This window comes from Ischnura elegans, chromosome 5, assembly GCF_921293095.1.
Source record: "Ischnura elegans chromosome 5, ioIscEleg1.1, whole genome shotgun sequence".
Classification (NCBI taxonomy): domain Eukaryota; kingdom Metazoa; phylum Arthropoda; class Insecta; order Odonata; family Coenagrionidae; genus Ischnura; species Ischnura elegans.
Genome location: NC_060250.1, coordinates 82,676,373 through 82,694,326, shown reverse-complemented (window position 1 = coordinate 82,694,326; position 17,954 = coordinate 82,676,373). Strand labels below are relative to the sequence as shown.

Here is a 17,954-nt window from a genome sequence, read left to right as displayed (position 1 = left end):
GGCGCTGTGCTCTTTTTAAGAACGGAATCGTATAAGTAAATACAGCGCGACTAAATAAGTTCACTAATGCAATGAATACTCCTGATTAAGTAATATAATAATTATACTTTAAATCAGGCCCAGAACTAGGACAGGGCTGAGGGGGCACGTGTCCCGGTCGGCATTTTTCAGGGGGCTGCAAAATTGGAAAAGTTTATTAAAAAGTTGTTAAATAATTTAATTAGGATAAGTCTACCCCTGTGAAAAATCCTCTCTCATGCAACCTACATATCGTCATCAGCGGCCTCTACTCATCTACGTCGTCCTCGTGTTCCAAATTGTAACTCGGTGAATGCCAGAATCTTTCTGAAGTATTAACTTTATGCTGTTGGTAACAGTGTATTAAGTGAAATTAGGTTACGTGGCATCTGCTCGAAATAAAGTATACCAAGTAGTTCACTAATAATGGATGCGTAAATAAATATTTTGGTAATTTTGTCTCACAGCTTCATGAGATATAATTTAAATATCTCATCTTTCATGATAATGACACGGGAGTGTTTAAACCGGTGGAGGTTGTGCCGATTAAAGCTTCGTGTAATATACAAAATTATTAATAAATTTATCAAGCCATTACCAGGGGCGGATCCAGGATTTCTTTCTGGGGGGGGGCACAAGCAAGGCCGTATCCAGGATTTTGTTCAGGGGGGGGCACAAGGATACCTCGTCATACAAAACGAACGAAAAGATAATGGGACCGTATTAAAAATCTAGCATATTTTTAAGAGTCTGGGGGGGGCACGTGCCCCCGTGCCCCCCCCCTGGATCCGCCTATGGCCATTACCAAGTTCTAACATGTTGACTTGTAGAAATTGAATGTACACTCAGTATCCTGTATATTTTAAATGTGACTATTTTCATGATTCGTTTGCGGCGATTCTCTCTCCATTGGCAAAAAAAGAAAAACTTTCCTACATCGTCGGCATCGGCGATCTTGTTTCCCCGTAGTATTGCATTAATTAAGTCCGAAGATGCCGTGTGATCTGCTCTCGCCCATTTTTTACATCGCATCACTTACAAAGTCGAAAGCATGTTCAGTGAGACAGTCTAGGGTATGCGCTCGCACACACGTTCACAAAAAAATAAATGATGCGAGAAACTCCTCTCTGTGAAGTCCGAAGTCAGCCCGCCCGCACCAAGCGCTTTTTTCTTCTCCCTCATCACGTAAACGGGGATTGGTCTTTTCTCCTGTCCTTACCGTGTGTATTGGCCTCTGTTAATCAAAAGTGCATTTCAATGCCAACCGCGCGGCCTCAAGGAGGAGGAGAAGAAAAAAAAGTCCCTCACTCGTAAATCAGTCCAATATGGGCTTTCCTCTCCGAACCGCTTGCCGGAGCAAACTGGTTATGGCGTACTAGCGTGATGAAAGTTCTTCGTCGGCCGCCTTGTCAACGTCGAGATCCCTTGGAAAGGGTGGGTTAGCATCATTCCTCCTACTCATCTGGGTTGTTCTCAAGTTATCCGTCTCTTTCAACAGTTCCTTCCTCTCTTTCCCCAGTTCTTCCCCAGACAGAATGTCACTCACTCCGTAGTTCTACCTCTTCGCCATATTCTTGGTGCTATATCACCTAATGCTTAACCCAAACCCGTCCCATGACGACTCCCATGTGTTTCTCATTTATATTTTGTATTAAAATGGACATGTGGAGACTTCATATGTCACTTGTAGAGTATGAATTGACTTGACTCAGTTTTTATTTAACCTGAGGAGGAGGGCGCGTGATGTTCAGAATCGTATTTTTAACTGCACTAAGCTAGAAAATGTAGAGGTTTCTTGATCATGATCATAGTTTCCAGGGAATCTCGTTCATGGCGTCCGGGGGAATTCGTAGAGGTTTGCAAATCGAACTAAGTTCCGCACCGTCGGCTGCTTAAACCTTGCGTTTTAGACCCGGGAAGAGGCGGTAAACTAGACTTAGTTCACAGTTTCCTTTTTGGATTGATATCAAATAACAAAAGTAAATAAAGTTACCTTTTTGTGTGTTCTTTGTACATACTTTGTGTTTCGTGTGTCACCTTAAGTTTGACACCATATCTTGACTTGTATTTGCCTGAAAATAAGTTTACTAGTTACTACACAGAATGTCAATCACCTTGTAGCCCTTCTCCTTCGCTATATTATTGGTTCCATTTTTCTTAATACCGAACCCCACTCCGTCTCAGGACGACTCTCATGCTCTTCTCATTTACAACCTTAATTAATTAGGGCGCATCACTCCCAAGCGACCGGTTGTATTTTGTATATTTCTTACGCTACTACTTACGCTATCATATTGATATTATTTTCTTGGATAGCTTGTGCAATTAAGTATGAGTATGAAATATCTTTCAGAGCGGGCCGGACACCTTCATATTTGAACGTCAATATACCTCCAGGACCAGCAAACGATTAAGAGAGGTATTTTTCCGTACGGATTGGTATAAAAATTCGTTTTTCCCCTGAACAAATAATGCCTTTCGTAAATGCTAGGCGGAACTTCGCACGTCCATTTCTTTTTTTTTTGTTAACGGCTGGTGCCTTATCATCCCTTGCCACACGCCAATTGAGGCGACTTGCGGGATAGTTTGTAGATAAAGATTAAATATTCAAAGTATATAGAGTTGCCTGTTGCCAGCATTTGTCTGTGTCTCAAATATGTAAATGTTTACATCTGAGGAAATACCGTGGTCTTTTTTCAAATTTGAGATTCAGAAAATTGCTTTCCTATCTAACTATATTTTCCTGCGGAAAATTGCTTTCCAGGGGCTGCTTCACACATCATGGACATGTCATGACGATTGCCTAATTTTTTAATACCTAACTAAATGATACCGGACGAGTGGAAGGGATGCGTCTTTTTAAATGGATGCGGCGAGACGGATGTCAGTCGAGCACTTATCAGAATCGTATTTAAACTATATCTTGAAAGGAAGCGCAATTGTGTCATGCTTTATTCGTAAAATATTTTTTATTCCTCTGTATACCAAGTATTGTTCCTTGTAATAAAATCCGAGATTTCGCTTTTATCTTATTTTATGATATTCTTAATTTTTGCACGCATTGCACATTGGCTTACAAATTCATTTCAAATGGTCTTAATTTTATAAATAGCATTCCTTCCGTGCGTGCTTTTGTTTGATGTTCAGTGCCATCGGTTTCCGGTGAAAGTGGTGGTAGTAGATTTTTTGTCAATGTAATTGTAGCGCAAATTCAGCCGATTTTATTGCAAGTACAAAATTTATACTTCTTTACACGTTTTGGCATTATTTAAAAAGGTATTGAATCTGCATAAATCTTCGACCGAAGTTTTTGTATACTTGCTTATTTAACTTTCTGAATACACACTCGGCAAATTAATGGCTTGCATGAAAGCCTTAGATGAAGAACTTATATGGTTACTAAATATAACTTCCAATGACAATATTGGCAACAAATTGCAGGGAGCTGCAATCCATTTCATTGCCCTCCATTCATGAAGGCACATTGAAATTTTTATTATTATTTTCCCGCTGTATTTGGGGTAGTTGCCGTGAATATGTGAATTTATTTATACAGGACGTGTTCTGCACGTTTCATAGGGTTATGGGTACATACTTCTAATGCGTATGGGGTAATTCTTTTTTCAGCGCTTCCTAAATCTGTCCACGTTGAATGATCGTGTGCATTTAAAAACATGAATAATTGCCAAATTTGCAGTTTGCATTTTACTATCGTATGACCTATATCGATGTGTTTATTCCACCTGGGGATTATATTGGCTGCTTTCGCGCGGCGTAATAATCGGTTTAATTGATGAAAGCGTAGTAGCTGCTTATTTTTGCTCTCTCAAGTTTCTTTTCTCGTCCTTCCTTAACAACTCTGTATCGGTTTTATACTTTCTTTATGCCCATTATCAAAGTATAGTTCCCGCAGGTGTGTAGTGATTATATTGGGTTTAGTTCAAATACGTACTTGTATCCAGAAGGTGCCTGCATTACGTTCATTTGCTGTTTCTCTGAAAAATGTGATGTAACTATCATTATAAAACCTATGGTTATTGCCTCGGCTCATGCGTGTGCCGTCCAGTGTGTTTTAATCTTGAGCTGTATTTTTAGCCTTTATATAGGGATATAAAATATTTCATCCCGAGGTCACTTGATAGCTCTGGAGCAATCACGTTCTCGCACTCCAATTTAATGGCGAATATATTTGGTAAGAAGAAGTCACCGATTTTCCATTCGCGAAACGATCGCTTGCACAACTCGACTTCGATGACCTCATAAGCAAATTAACCCGGAGATAAATCCGCAATGGCAGTAGCTTCCAATCGTCTTCCAGTGCTTCCTTCATTTTATGGAATGATCAAGCAGGGAAGTATCCCGGTGCTATTAATTCAGCTAGCTTTGCTCCTTTTTGAGTGACGCGGAGGCTGAAGATGCGCTTCGAACGGACCCAGAGAAAGTTCACCCCGTCACCGTTTAAGGATGCGATGAAATCTTCCCTCGGCGAAGGTTGTGGAGGATTGAGTTTCAACCGGTCAAGATTTTCTAGTTGGTTTCAAAATTACCTCTAGTATGATTAACTCTATACCATGCTCGTATTCGGTAATGGTATGCTTAAGTAACTTTAGCAATCTCTTTGGGATTTTGTCTGGTTCATAATTTTTTATAAAAACCGACTGAACACAACGTTTATTAAACTGAGATTGCATTTAATTCCTTGAAGTGTGGCAGGTTTTAGGACACGAGCCATCAATCTGTACGAGAATTCAAAAAATAGGTGCGATTTGACTGACCAGGTTGAACCAATGATTAATTGAAGTCTATTATTGTTCGAAGGAATTACGAATTCTTTCTGAGAAATCGCTCTGAGAAGATTGCTTGGTGGTGCATTTGGCTAATACGCCTGTCCGACAATTGGGAGCTCCGGGTTCGAATCCCGGTCAAGACAAATATTTATTTCATGGCGAACTTCATATTTGGTGTATCTAACTTAGCTCCTTTGCACGTTACTGCGTACGAAGTCACTTGTTTCATGCAGTGCTTTGGAATTCTTTCTATTTTATCAATTCGTCGCACATGGAAATATAAAACGGTTTTTAAGGTCGTTTTTCACCTGGAATCGTTGCACAGGTTAGCTCTGGAAACACTTATTGTAATTGCGAGAATGCGAGCTGGGAATTAGGGTCGGGGCTGTTTTGCCATTTCGCATGCATGCATTCTTGCATACGATCTGGAAATTCACCGCTTTATGCGTCGCAATTTTCACTGCGCCTTCGTTGTACATGCGTCAGATTGTGCAGTGACATGTCCCGAGTAGAAAGGCCTTCAGATGTTTTTCTTTTTTTGTTCTTAAAGAAATTTATTCTTAATTGCTCAAATATTCCGAGCCTACCTCGCAGCCTCCGAATCTCCTTCGGCTTTCAGCCTAATCCATACATAAGCCTTGGATTTGATGACGAATGCATTTAGTAAGAAGAAGTCATGTATCGCAATCATTCATACTAATAGTTATTTCCTTTATGAATACCTTCTTGGCAAAATCTCTATGGTAATGCTATTTTTTCACTCGGGGAGAATATAGCTAGCCCGTGCGGTATAGTTAGATTAACCTGCCACGTACAGCAAACGCGAGAGTAGAGGTATAAAGCGTGTATTTACAAAAGATTCTCACCAAGACGATTGCGCAAATATTAAATCAGTGTACGTAATTCTAGCTAGAGTCATGCGGCTCACGAGCTCCTGTGTGGATAGCTGTTAAAATATTGTTACGCGTATTGCGGAGGTTTCAGGATAAATTGAGATTAGTAAGTTTTAACGTGTCTCTCAATTGCGCGAATTACAAATGTTTGTGGAGATTGCCAGAATATTCATCAATGAACGTTACACCAATTATCAGCGGATAAGAATTGTCCTAATACTTTTTTATCAATGTGTGGTAGTCCTCGATTTCCTCCATTAACCCATGGAATTGTTTGGAATTATTGCATTATATTTTGTCTCTCCGGTTTACTCTGAAGTTGGGAATAATATTACTATTGTTTTGTTCTAAGTTACTACCGAATGAGTGGTACGTTAGTGTTCTCTTTCCTAGGTTTCTTTCAGTATAGATATCGAGTATCGTCATCAACTCCGCCGACGTGGATGAAGTCTGTAATGGTTCAGAAGTCATTGTGTTTTTAGTTTCATTTTAATTTGATTTATTTTGATCTCCACCACGTTTGAATATTTTGTCAACTTAGCTGTTTGGTTTCACGCTGGAATTCTTTTAGTTCAGAAAAGCTGTATAATCTCATGGGCTCCTTCTTGCGCATTTGGTGAAATTATTTTCCATAGAAATATCATCCATGCACATCAATTCTAGTGAACAAGAGATGGTAACCTAAGTTGACGTAGGCATTTTGAAATGTTAGCAAGTTCGTTTTTTCAAAGTTTACATCCTATCCTAAGCAGTAATTTTTAAGAATTAAACTTTACCATCTAATTCTTTACCTATTTATCACATATTTGCTGGGCTATTGATGGGAGATACACGTTCATGCTTAATCCTGTAAATGTGGGTATATTATTTACATATATGGAGGGAAACTTCTTTTTGACTGTATCCCTGCTTTAAGTCTACAGACCTTAAGTTTCAAGCGTTGTATCTCGGTAGGTTGTGGTTGTTCTTTCAAAAATTATGTTTGGTGAATGCAAAATATTTTATTAATGTTTTTCTGCTAGTTGAAATTGCTGTTCCCGCATTGTAGGGCAAGCTCCGAAAATAGGATAAAATTTTGGAGAATAAAGGATAAAATAGGATCAATCGTATATAAGGCCCGATCCAGATTTTTTTTCTGGGGGGGGGGGCGCAAGGGCCTGACAGGCAAACGATCTTCTTATATTTGAGATTAAAAACAACATACAACATATCTATGTGAAATATTCCCTTAATGTTCTAATATTAAAGATATTAATATGAAATTAAATGATTAAGGCTCCGTAATTTAGAAAACAAAACGAATGTAATGATAACCGTATTTACATTTAGGGGAGCCCCCACCCCTAAATCCACCAATGCAGAATCACCGCGATGGAAAATTATATCTCTGTGTCGACTTTTTGCATTATCATTACGCTTGCCCCATGTTTTCCAACCGTGTTTGCGGTAATAAATCGGATTGTGGGTGTACTTGTTTGCGTTGGGTGGTGATTTATGGTGGCATTCCCACCGTCTTTGTGGCCGTTTCTCATTCGCGAATTTTCTTCTCTCTCTCTTTTCAGGCGACCCGGATTGCAAGCCCCACGTGTCTGCGCTGGCGGACGTGGTCTCCTACCCTCTGGACGGCTCCGAACACTTCATTATCCTCGCGTGCGACGGACTCTGGGACTGCGTCGAGGAGGATCAGGCGGCCGCTTACGTCTACGAGCACCTCCGCAAGGAACCAGGTAGGGACCCTTATTCATCTTCTCATTCGCAGCACTCAAAAGAAATGGACGTGGCGTTTATTTATGGCGCGCGTTGCCGCTGCTTTCCTCGAGTCTCCCGCCCCCGCCTTCCTGTGTTCGTCCTTTTGTTCCCATAGCAATTCGCCGTCGTTCGCCAGGCGTTGATGCACCACGCACAATGCGCGATACTGACCGGGAGAACTCTGATGGAATCATAGTTTGTGTCTTGTTATGATTGTTATTTCAAAGGTTTTGTTTGGTGAATTCAATACATCTTCATTCATAAAATGAAATGTAAAAAAAATTGAAATCCCACTTAAATTTAATACTGTACGACCTAGGATTCGACATGGCACGTTATCATCTGAAACATTTGCATTGATGACAGGGAATAAATAATAACACGCAAATTCATGTTAAAAAAAACTTAGCGGTCTGAGGTGTAGGTGAAGGGAAGTGGGAGGGGGTGGGGTTTGGCCGAGGAGGTGGGGAATGGGTTTAAGAGAATAGTTTTAGTCAAGGAGGAAGGAGAGGATTATGTGGAATTACAAAGTTTTTTATATTTCATATTGCTAACTATAAGTCGAATCCGTGAAGTCACGCCTTAGACAACTTCATTAATGTGTGCCTGATCGTTGAAATTGCTGTTCCCGCACTGAAGAGGCAGCCCCGAAAATACTTAGAAGCATAAAGGATAAAAATCGGAGAATCGATGTTCTTATGATTCCGTAACATTTCGTTATTTCAGAGCCTCTATCACTTTGCACGTCTAGTTTCGTTGTTCCCGCTTATAGAGTAGGTAAGCCCTGCAAGGACATTTAGAAGGAGCAGCATTCGCAGTACGTGTCATGAAGAGCGAAAAATAACAGAATGAAGGATAGGCGGATATCTCAAAATAACATAAATCAATTTAATTTTCGTGGTAAAATTATCAATTTAGTAACAGATGGACTCTGGCCTCCTTAAAACTTTCTTGTATCGGAGTTATGCGTGTCTATCTATGTTCAAAGCGAGGAGATAGGCTTCTATTCTACAAAGAAAAAAAAATGCTGTAATAGAACTTATAAGTTTTATTTTTCATATTTTTGTGATGAGGTGAGGTAAATAATGGATTCCGATAGTCATTATGAATGGTACGTTCGTTTGCGTTTACATTAAATTACGTGTTACGCCGCAGTCCTTTTTATTTATTTATTTTTAATATCACCGAAAACAGCGCACATTGGCGTTTTACATCGGGGTAATTAAAAATGTCCGCAATTACACCTGCACGAACAACCGTACCCTGGATAAGGGCAGACTACCCAAGGGGGACTCGAACTGGCGACCTCATGTTGGGCAGGTGAGGACTTCACTCCACCGCCACCGAGGCCGGCGATGTTTTTTGTTTCATTCTATATTTCAACTAGTTATATTTGCGTGTGAAGCTTATGAGTTAAAGAAGGTTTTACATGGGCAGGTTACCGGCCTGTCGTACAACCCCCAACCTGGAGGACCGGTGGGCTACACTTAGTCAGTCCCCTCCCCTTCGACCTGTCTGGCTCGGGTGGCCCTACCAGGAGCCCGCCAGCATAGCTCTCCGGGTCATTGGGGCACTCAAACCTCTCCACCACGATAAGGTGGTAGCCCTTGGAGAGGCTACCACCTAATCAACCATTATTATTAGGAATGGAATATCAACCATTTGGCAAGAGAAGTATAGGAAGACCAAGGAAAAGATGGTGATGTGGAGCCGGAACAGGCTTAGAAGCCTAATCCTGGAAGGAAGAAGATGATATTTGCGTGTTTTGGTAATCACTCAGCAATTTAGTACTCGTTTATTTCTTGAATTTCCCGTATTAGTTTCATTCAAAGCCTTTTATGTCATCACATTTCTGTATTCAAATCAATGTTATGTTAATCCTTTTTTCCGCATTGAATTCGTTTTGAATCAACTAGGTCGTTTTCCATTGCTCTCCCATCTCTTCCTTACGGATAATCTATAGTAGCTACACGATCCCCTGCAGTTCGTATGTTTTAATTAAACTGAAAACTAATGGAAATTGTCCTTCCTTATTCTCCTTACGTTTCTTGCGATTCCAACTTGGAAAATAGATTGCCTGCTCGTATTCATTTTTTTTGTTTTATTGTTAAATGATGCCATTAGTTCTCATTTGAGGATGGTTTATCGTGGGACATAGGCGGCGACCACTTCAAAGCTTTCTCGGTGGCCTCTTAAGACTTCCTTATCTGGAGACGTAAGAGACATAGACAGAGTTAATCCCCGAACGGATTTGGCAGTGTGGAGATTTTTACCGTGGTAAATACGCATGCGTTCACAGTTTCTGTAGTCTACTGGTCAAATCTCCTTTCCCTTTGTCGCTTTCCCTCAATTTGTGCTTCGGAATCGTCTCATGTGATGCGATGCTTGATTATGATTCCCGTGTTAACGAATTTTTAAGGTCACCGTATTGAATAAAATTCCTATATTCATTGTTAGAAGTTTCAAATGAATTTAATAAAAAGAATTCTTAACAGTGACTGCTCACCTGATGACAATGCTAGTCATGTACTTCGCGAAAAAACGTCACCACTTTAAATATTCGTTATTTGCATAGGGTGTTTCAGGAGGAATCTGCAATACTTCAGGAGGTGGTAAGGGAAACAATTTTAAGCAATTTTTGTCCTTAAACATGGAATCGCAACTCCTTAGTTACTGAGCTATGGCAATGCAAACATTTTTTTTGTACACTTTGCAGTCACCATGAAAACACTTTTTCTTAGGTATCCAGCCTTCTCGAAATTTTATTTAACACACTGGACATTAAATAATTAAGGTTGGTCGAAAATGTGCTGTTATAATTGCCTGAAACAATTAATCTCGAAATGGGTGAGATAGCTCAATCGTACATTTGATACTCGCTCAAAGCTCTCGTTTAATTTAGCTCAAATATTAATTATTTCTGATTGTTATAATCGCACATTTTCCTCCAAACCTAAATTTTAATTTATTAAAAAATCCAGAGAAATATTATCATGAAAAGCAGAATTTCATCGTCGGTGATAAAAAAAACTTTTTTAGTTGTAAGCAGTGATTGATACTTCATATTTAACTTTATCTGAAGGGACTTATGACCATTTCAACCTAAGAATCAAGTCTTAAGTGGAATTAGGTACGTGTAATGCTACGTGCTTTGTTTAACCCATCGGTAATTGTAGGTTAGACGTTTTCTCAACTCTACTACTTTAAAGAGCGATGCAAATCACGCGTTAGCTTAATGCGTTTATTTCTATTGCAGATGTAGGATCATGTTTTTTTTTTGTTTTTTTTTCCTAATTAATATCTTAAATATTACAGTTATCGAATTTCACACATCTTTGTAATGCTCGTGTTTCGATAGCTGTTTGCGTTGGTCGCAGTTAAGGTCGGCGCTTAACCCTTTATAACCCAGAGCTGCCTCTAAGAAAAATTTAATTTGAAGACTTCTCGTTTTGAAAATGAGAAAATTTTCTACTCATTTACAACTATTGTGGCAGTTACATATTTTTTCATTAAACTCTACAGCACAAAAGAACTTGTAGTTTTAATATTTCCTGAATTGAGCTGAAAATGTATAATTTGTTATGTTACTTAGAAGCAACATTGGGTTTTAATGGAACTAGTTCCTCGGAATTCCACTTCGTGTCTCTAGCTGGTTGTCCATGTATGAATGGATTCTCGGTTCAAACGAGTCCCGGTTAACACGATAACGGTGCAGCGTGAAGTTTCGAGGCGAATCTCCGTGCGCGCTTTTGGTTTCGAGAAGAGATTGATGTTCCGCTAGGTGCGTTTCCGACGTGGGTGGGTTCAATTGTGCGTGCCAGTACTCGTACTACAAGGCGGCGGGCGGTCAGATAGCCTCATGTGTCTGGCCTCGTCCGCGGAATTGAATGGAAGGCGTGGGTTGTCCCATTTGGCCGTACCCAGGCCACCAATGCGAACCTCGTCTCCCGCCCCCCTCCTCCCATCTCACTCCTCAGGTGAGGTAACAATGTCCCGGTTTCTTTTTTAAACTTCGTAGGGTTTTTCTTACGAAAAGCAAAATCTCATCGCCAGTAAAAGAAAAGGTTTCAAGTTGAAAACCTTGATTGATACTTGATATTTTTCTGTAATTATGTGAAGAGGTTTTTGACCATTACAATTTAAGAATCAACTCTTCTTTTGGCGAAAGATTTTTATCGAGTCGTAATGCAAAATTGAAGCATTTTCCTAAAGACTGCGTACTTTCAAAGATGAATTACATCATATAAAACTGCAGTTATTGTGGTTAATTTGCATTTATAAACTTATAAACCTAGTACATAGTATGTGGCATGGTAATAGAATCGCAAAAATGAATCGATAATTGTCTTTAAAGCAAATTTAATGAAAAGTAAAAAACTTTGAAGTTCCTTATAAATCTAATGGTGTACGACCTAGGTTCGACGTGGCGCGTCATCATCAGGTACATTTGAATAGAAGACAGAGTCAGAAAAATAGAACACAGAGAATATATGGTCACTCACACAAAATGAAAAAAATCCCAAAAACGCAATGGCCTGAGGTGGAAGTCAAGGAGTGGAGGAATTCGCCGGGGCGGAGCTTGGCCAAGAAGGTGGGGAATGGGCGTTATAGCTTAGATTTTATTTATTTAAAGCAAATGAAATCTTATGGGCTACGACAGTGTTCCCATCCAATGCAGGATTATTAGAAATTTTTAGTTATCATTTACGCTTACGTAACGTCTGGCATTTATATCATGGCTTCATGTAGCGTAAAAGTTAATAAATATTATTTTTTCTGTCAATTTTCTACCGCCATTTTGAAAAAGAACTTTTGATTCCATATTCCTGCTATTCTTCTCAACCTAAAAATCTCCGCGCCCTAAATTTTTAATTAAATGAAGGGTAACTCATAATATTGGCCCGGTTTTTCGCGATTCGACGATTCGGCGTCGCCTCACTGCTTTCGAGTGTTAGGTGTGCCGAGTTTATGCCTTGATGCTTTTGTTTGATCGGGAGACGTGATCGGCGAAAGGTAGCCGTGCCTCGTCGGTGGTTGCAATTTCCTGTTCGGAGGTCGTCGAGGGGTGCGCTGTTTGGAATTTTTATGAATCTAGCGGCACTAGCCATGCGTGGGATCCCGTTTTAAATCTTATCTTTGTCTCCCACCTAGTAAGACAGTCCTTTAGTTGCCTTTCGGAAACGACTCGATATGTCTTCATCTTTTGTACAAATTGAACCATTTTTTCGTTCGATATCCTGATGGTTCCATGATTTTTTCATCTGTTACGAGTGCATTGAGGTCGGTAAAGATGACCCTTTGAATCAGCCCCACCCTCCTGAATCACTAGTAGTACGATTCTCCACGACTGGATAAAAAAATATTTTTTCGGCGTGGAATTCTAAAATAATTATGTAACGCTTCGGCAGTTATTTCAGCTTCTAATTCCTTGGATATTGACATTGCACAAATTACTTAAATAGATTAATTGATTTTTATTTTAATACTTCTCTGGCTAATGATATCGGTATTTAAAAGATTTTCTCCACAATGCTACCTGTTAGCATTGTATGTCAGTTGACTTTTAGAGAAAATTTTCCTCGTTTTTTTCTCAACTCCACTTTTTCAGACCGTGATCGACTAAAAGATGTTATTCCCTTTTGACCGCGGTAAAACATTGTATATCTACCTTTTTTTATATTTTAACTTAATTTCATTCTCTGAGGTGAATTCGTTTGGCTTTTGCCCTTGGCTTAGGTAAAAATTTCTTTCATTCTCCGCCAAAAATAATGTCGAAAGTTATATTGTATTCAAGCTTAGTTTTTAGATTGCTACTTCAATGATGGGATTGACTGAGCAGTATTTGCTGTGGCATTTTATTTGCAACTAGTAGAAAATACCCGATGAAATAATAACCCCTATGCATTCAGATTACAAAAAAACACTGTCGATTGCTGAGATAAAGCCAATTGCCTATTTCGGACTGATCCTTGAATAGGAAGATGGGGGTATATTTAATATAGTTTGGTGAGTATACTGCTTCGCCTATCAAAACAACCCTCTGGTTTATACACCGCTTAATTAATGTTTGTGTATTTGTGAAAAATAAGCAAGACAACGGGATTAAGGATAAGAATTCTAAATTCACTGTCGCAATCTAAAAAACTGATGGTATCTCGGAGCTAAAATGTCAACACTCACTCTCTAAATGTCAATTTACTGTAAATTCTCACCCTTGAGTGTGTATAATGAGGTTTTTCACCGAGATCCGGAATCATTTCGTAGTTCAATAAAATAATCAGTAGGTGGAGAGGAAAACGAAAAACCTTTCTCGTTCAGTAATTTGCTGGTAGGTTTAAAGTAAGAAAACGCTGAAATTACCACCCACTTTTCTCGCGTTGGTAGCGTCACTAAAGATCTGGTTCATTTACTTCTTTAGGTATAACCTGCCACTAAAGGAAGGAATCACTCGCAATAGTGTAAACAGGCAGGAAGCAAACGCTGCTCGTGCACTACGCTGAGTAAGAGCGGAGAACCGGCAACACGCTCAGCATGAGATCATAGCGCTTTGAACATATCTGCGAAAAGGTCAAAGCCGTCTGTTTTTATTCGCGAATAACTCGAGAAGCCATATGGACAAAAAAACGGTAAAGTACGGGTACCTGTATTTTCCAAACATTGTCTCAATCGACGATAAATTTGCGGCTAAAGTATAAGTTTTTCTCTTTTGAGTATGGCCTCTGATATCGAATGTGATCGAAAAATCAGTGACCATTCATTACCGACTATAATTGTACGGATTTTTGTAAGCATAATTTCCAATAGATACGGAGAGTTAACTGAATGCTTGAGGAACGTGGGTCATAAGAAAATCAGTCAAAGAAGGCAAGACAGTAATAAGGCAAGAACCAGTTTTTGCATGATGAGAAATCAAGTAAATGAGTAATATTTTGCAGGGTTTTAGGGATTAAATGTTTAATATAGGCCAAGATTCCGAAATGCCAATACATCGAAAATGTTTAAAATACGAGATCAAATGAAATTTTTTGGGAAAATCTTCCTATAAGTTATAAAATGAATTTTAAACAGTATTTATGAATAACATAAAGGTGTTCCTTTTATGTATACTCGTGTTTTTCTTAAAGTTTTGGTAGCAATTAAAACCCTGGATACGCTAGAAATCTTGCACCATTGGAAAATTCCAAATTCTTCTCATCTATTCAAGTACCGAGGCAGTGCCGAATCAATTAAAGACATTAATTAGTTTACACACGCATTTAGAAGAAAAAATGTTATTATCCATAAGGACAATAGCCATGTTTGCATAGGCCTTATTAGGGGTTTTATATGGTACTTTGAGAGGTCTTTATGTTGAACAGGTATTCCAAATCGGGCCCTTTTAAGTGTAAAGTTAAAGTTTTTAACGGCACGACAAATATGCATATAAACTAATCCTAAATAGTCGTGTTTCTGAGAATAGATAAACAATTTGTCAAAATAATTTTTTGGTTAATGCGACCTTAAATGAAAAATATGATGTAAAAATGCTAGTAAATGAATAATAAATGCTAGTTGGTATTTATTTGGTACATTTACTTTACACCAAATAATGCAACACGTTAAACACATTTGTTAATATGGATATCCATAGTTCAGACGAATTCCGTAGCATATTCCTTGGCAACCCCTCACCGTTGAGAGTGGAGCATGCAAGGGTGGGGAGGAAGTGGTCGGAGCGTGTTGTGTTTTGTTTGGATGGGGCGTGGGAGGGTGAGAAAATGTGTCATAACGCGTTCGGGAGTGGGGTCGGAGCCATCTCCGTGCTTCGGCAGTCATTATGCGTCGGAAGCGCTCTCTTACCGCGTCAACCGCTCGCGCCTCCTTCAGCGGTGGGCTGCGCATTTTTTTCAACCCCATCATCTTCCGTCCCATCGTCCTCCCCTCACTTACCCTCCATCGAGGTGTGTTCGCTCCTCCTCTCACCACTGCTCTTAAGGGGTGGCGCCTCTACCTTTAGGGATGCCATCATCATCATCCAACCCCCTCTTCCTCACCATCACAAGTTTCAGCCACACCCTTTTAGCCCCAGAGAAAAGCAAGGGTATTTTTCTGGTTTTTTTTCTCCTCTTCCTCTTGACAGGACGGTCAGAAAACGGCGAAGCTGAAATGATTTTTAATTTAATAATCATAACTTAATAATTGGAATGTTGTGGTTAGACACTAAGGGGAGTGCAACCAACCTCAGCACGTGGTTGTGTATTACTCTTAGGACAGTAGACGAGACTGTATTATAGTATACGAGACGAGACTAGGTTGGAAACTTCGATTCTTCGCTTTCTATACGTACATTATTTCAGTGCTTAATTTCTAAAATTTTAGGTACTGGAACGCATGCCCTCACATTTAATCAACTCACGATTTTCAGTTTTAAGCTATCCCCCTAAAACCGTCGATATTTTAAACCTTGTAATAACATTTTCAATGAGGAATCATGTGTTACCAATTATAAAAAAAGAATGACATTTTTAAAACTGCTGGCTCGTACCCAATTTCTCTGAGAGTTGCCGAAATGCCGTTCTGCAATATTTTCGTCGATACCTGACTCCTCATGGAGTCTTACGTATTGATACTTAATTGTCAATGTTGGTATTCCCAGATTATTAAAAATTTCACGCCACGGACGCCTCCTGCTAATACCATACCATCACCTGAATAATACTGAAAATGGATGGACAATAAACGTCATCGTCGACTTTAAGGTTCAAACAAATTGCCGAAAAAAATATCACTGCCGCTTATAATGGATGCTTTACCTGTTACCGGTGTTTCTCATGTGTATATATTTCAGCTTATGCTTGTAGTGTGCACGGTTATAGACATTTTGGTCAATAAGTTCGGCGAGCACGTGAAAAGATGTGCTTTTATATTTCCTTAAGAGATGTTAATTTTTCTCCTTTGTATGGAAGTGACGCAGATGAAAGGATTTTTGTCCACCGTAGACCCCAATATCCTTTCCTTCATTGTTTCGTTTGGAAGCAAGGGTGTGACAGCCTCGCTACCTGAGCAAACCCGCATACAAAGTGTGGTGTCATGCCCCAATGATTTCCACCCCTGGGTGTTTCCATACACGAGTTTAGTGTTTTCTTCTGTTCACACTGAAGGGGCGTATTGTGAGTCATCTTCTGCGAAGACATCTCCCGTGTTCTCAGAATTAATATCTTATGAGTGTTTTAACATGTGCCCGTCTATTGTCGCTTGATGTTCCTCGTTTTTTTGGAGTCTGTGGGAGAGAGAGCGAGTTATTTAGTTATGATATGAAAATTAGGTTAGCTTGTGCTCCAATACATTATTCGAGGGTGAAGTATTCTTTATTCGAGTCCTCTTTCATTTTACATTGCTAGATGGTTATATTATCTCAACGATGGTGACTATAATGTAATAGCAAGCGTTTGTAAATATTTATAATGAAACATTACTTGAGTGTTCACGAAAGCTGCATAGTAGAAGGAGAGCGAGGCCAATATTGAAAGCTCATCTTCAATATTAGTTTTTCTAATGGAAAAGATAGAGAATGAAATAGTTATCAATATTATTAAAATCCTGATTTCACTCCTGCAAGCACATTAAATTTAATGGATGTTAAATGTTCAGTCGAAGTGTACAACATGAAAACAAACGTTATGATCGTTGTCTGGGAATCAAACCCCTCACGCGATCTTAGGTTTTTTTTCCATTTCAATCTTGGTTTCATGCGCAGTAGTCGATATTCATTCTTGCAAATATTACCTCTGATGCGACAATAAGTATTTTAATAAGATGACGACTATTATTTATGAATAGCTATGATTTAAACGATGGAATCAGTGGTCCGGATCGATGTTTGAACCAAACGTCACTACCAGCAGTAAAGATATCTCTGGTCTCACACCGGGTAAGGTACTCCATATCTCCTGCTGACGATTCGATCACTCATCGTGCTCAGGCAATCAGGAATCCAATGATTCCTGAATCCCTGAGGAAGGTCGGCGAGTTGCACATCGAAACGTCGGAAGCATATATGGAGGGCCTTACCCTGTGTGAGACCCGATAAATCTTCACTGTCATTTTTCGCCCGGAAAAACCAGGCATTGCATAAAATTGTTTATATGTGTATGTGTGATCTAAAAGAGGTATTCGCGTCCGCAGTCGAGGCGGCTGGTCGAGACGATGCTTCGCAGCATCTTCGTCTGGAGCAGAGTGTCGACCGAGAGGGAGGGAGGCCACACCCATTTTCCCCACTGCATCCCTCCGTCACCCCCCGAGCGCGACCCCTTCTCCACCCTTGGAACCCAATGTCGGAGACTCCCTCCCGCTTTAACCCTCCATCCTCTTCCCAACATTATTCGGCTGCTTTAACAACCACCCTTCTCTCTCCCCTACTTCCTTTCCGCTGTCGCCCTCCCATTTATCGCCTTCACCATCCCATCCCTTCGCCTCATTTATCCTCTTGGATCTTGCTATGTCGTATCTAGGATCACACTGTGGGCAT

The 17,954-nt window shown here is 39.7% G+C and overlaps 1 protein-coding gene across 2 annotated transcripts in view; it reads left to right on the top strand.

Annotated features, from left to right (window-relative positions):
* LOC124159123 (protein piccolo-like) overlaps positions 1 to 17,954 on the top strand; it is a 795,703-nt gene that overhangs the window by 425,043 nt on the left and 352,706 nt on the right. For both annotated transcript variants that reach the window (XM_046534695.1, XM_046534694.1), the window contains one exon: positions 7,261 to 7,425. In XM_046534695.1, the coding sequence (XP_046390651.1) occupies positions 7,261 to 7,425 (165 nt within the window). The remainder of the gene's footprint in view (positions 1 to 7,260; positions 7,426 to 17,954) is intronic.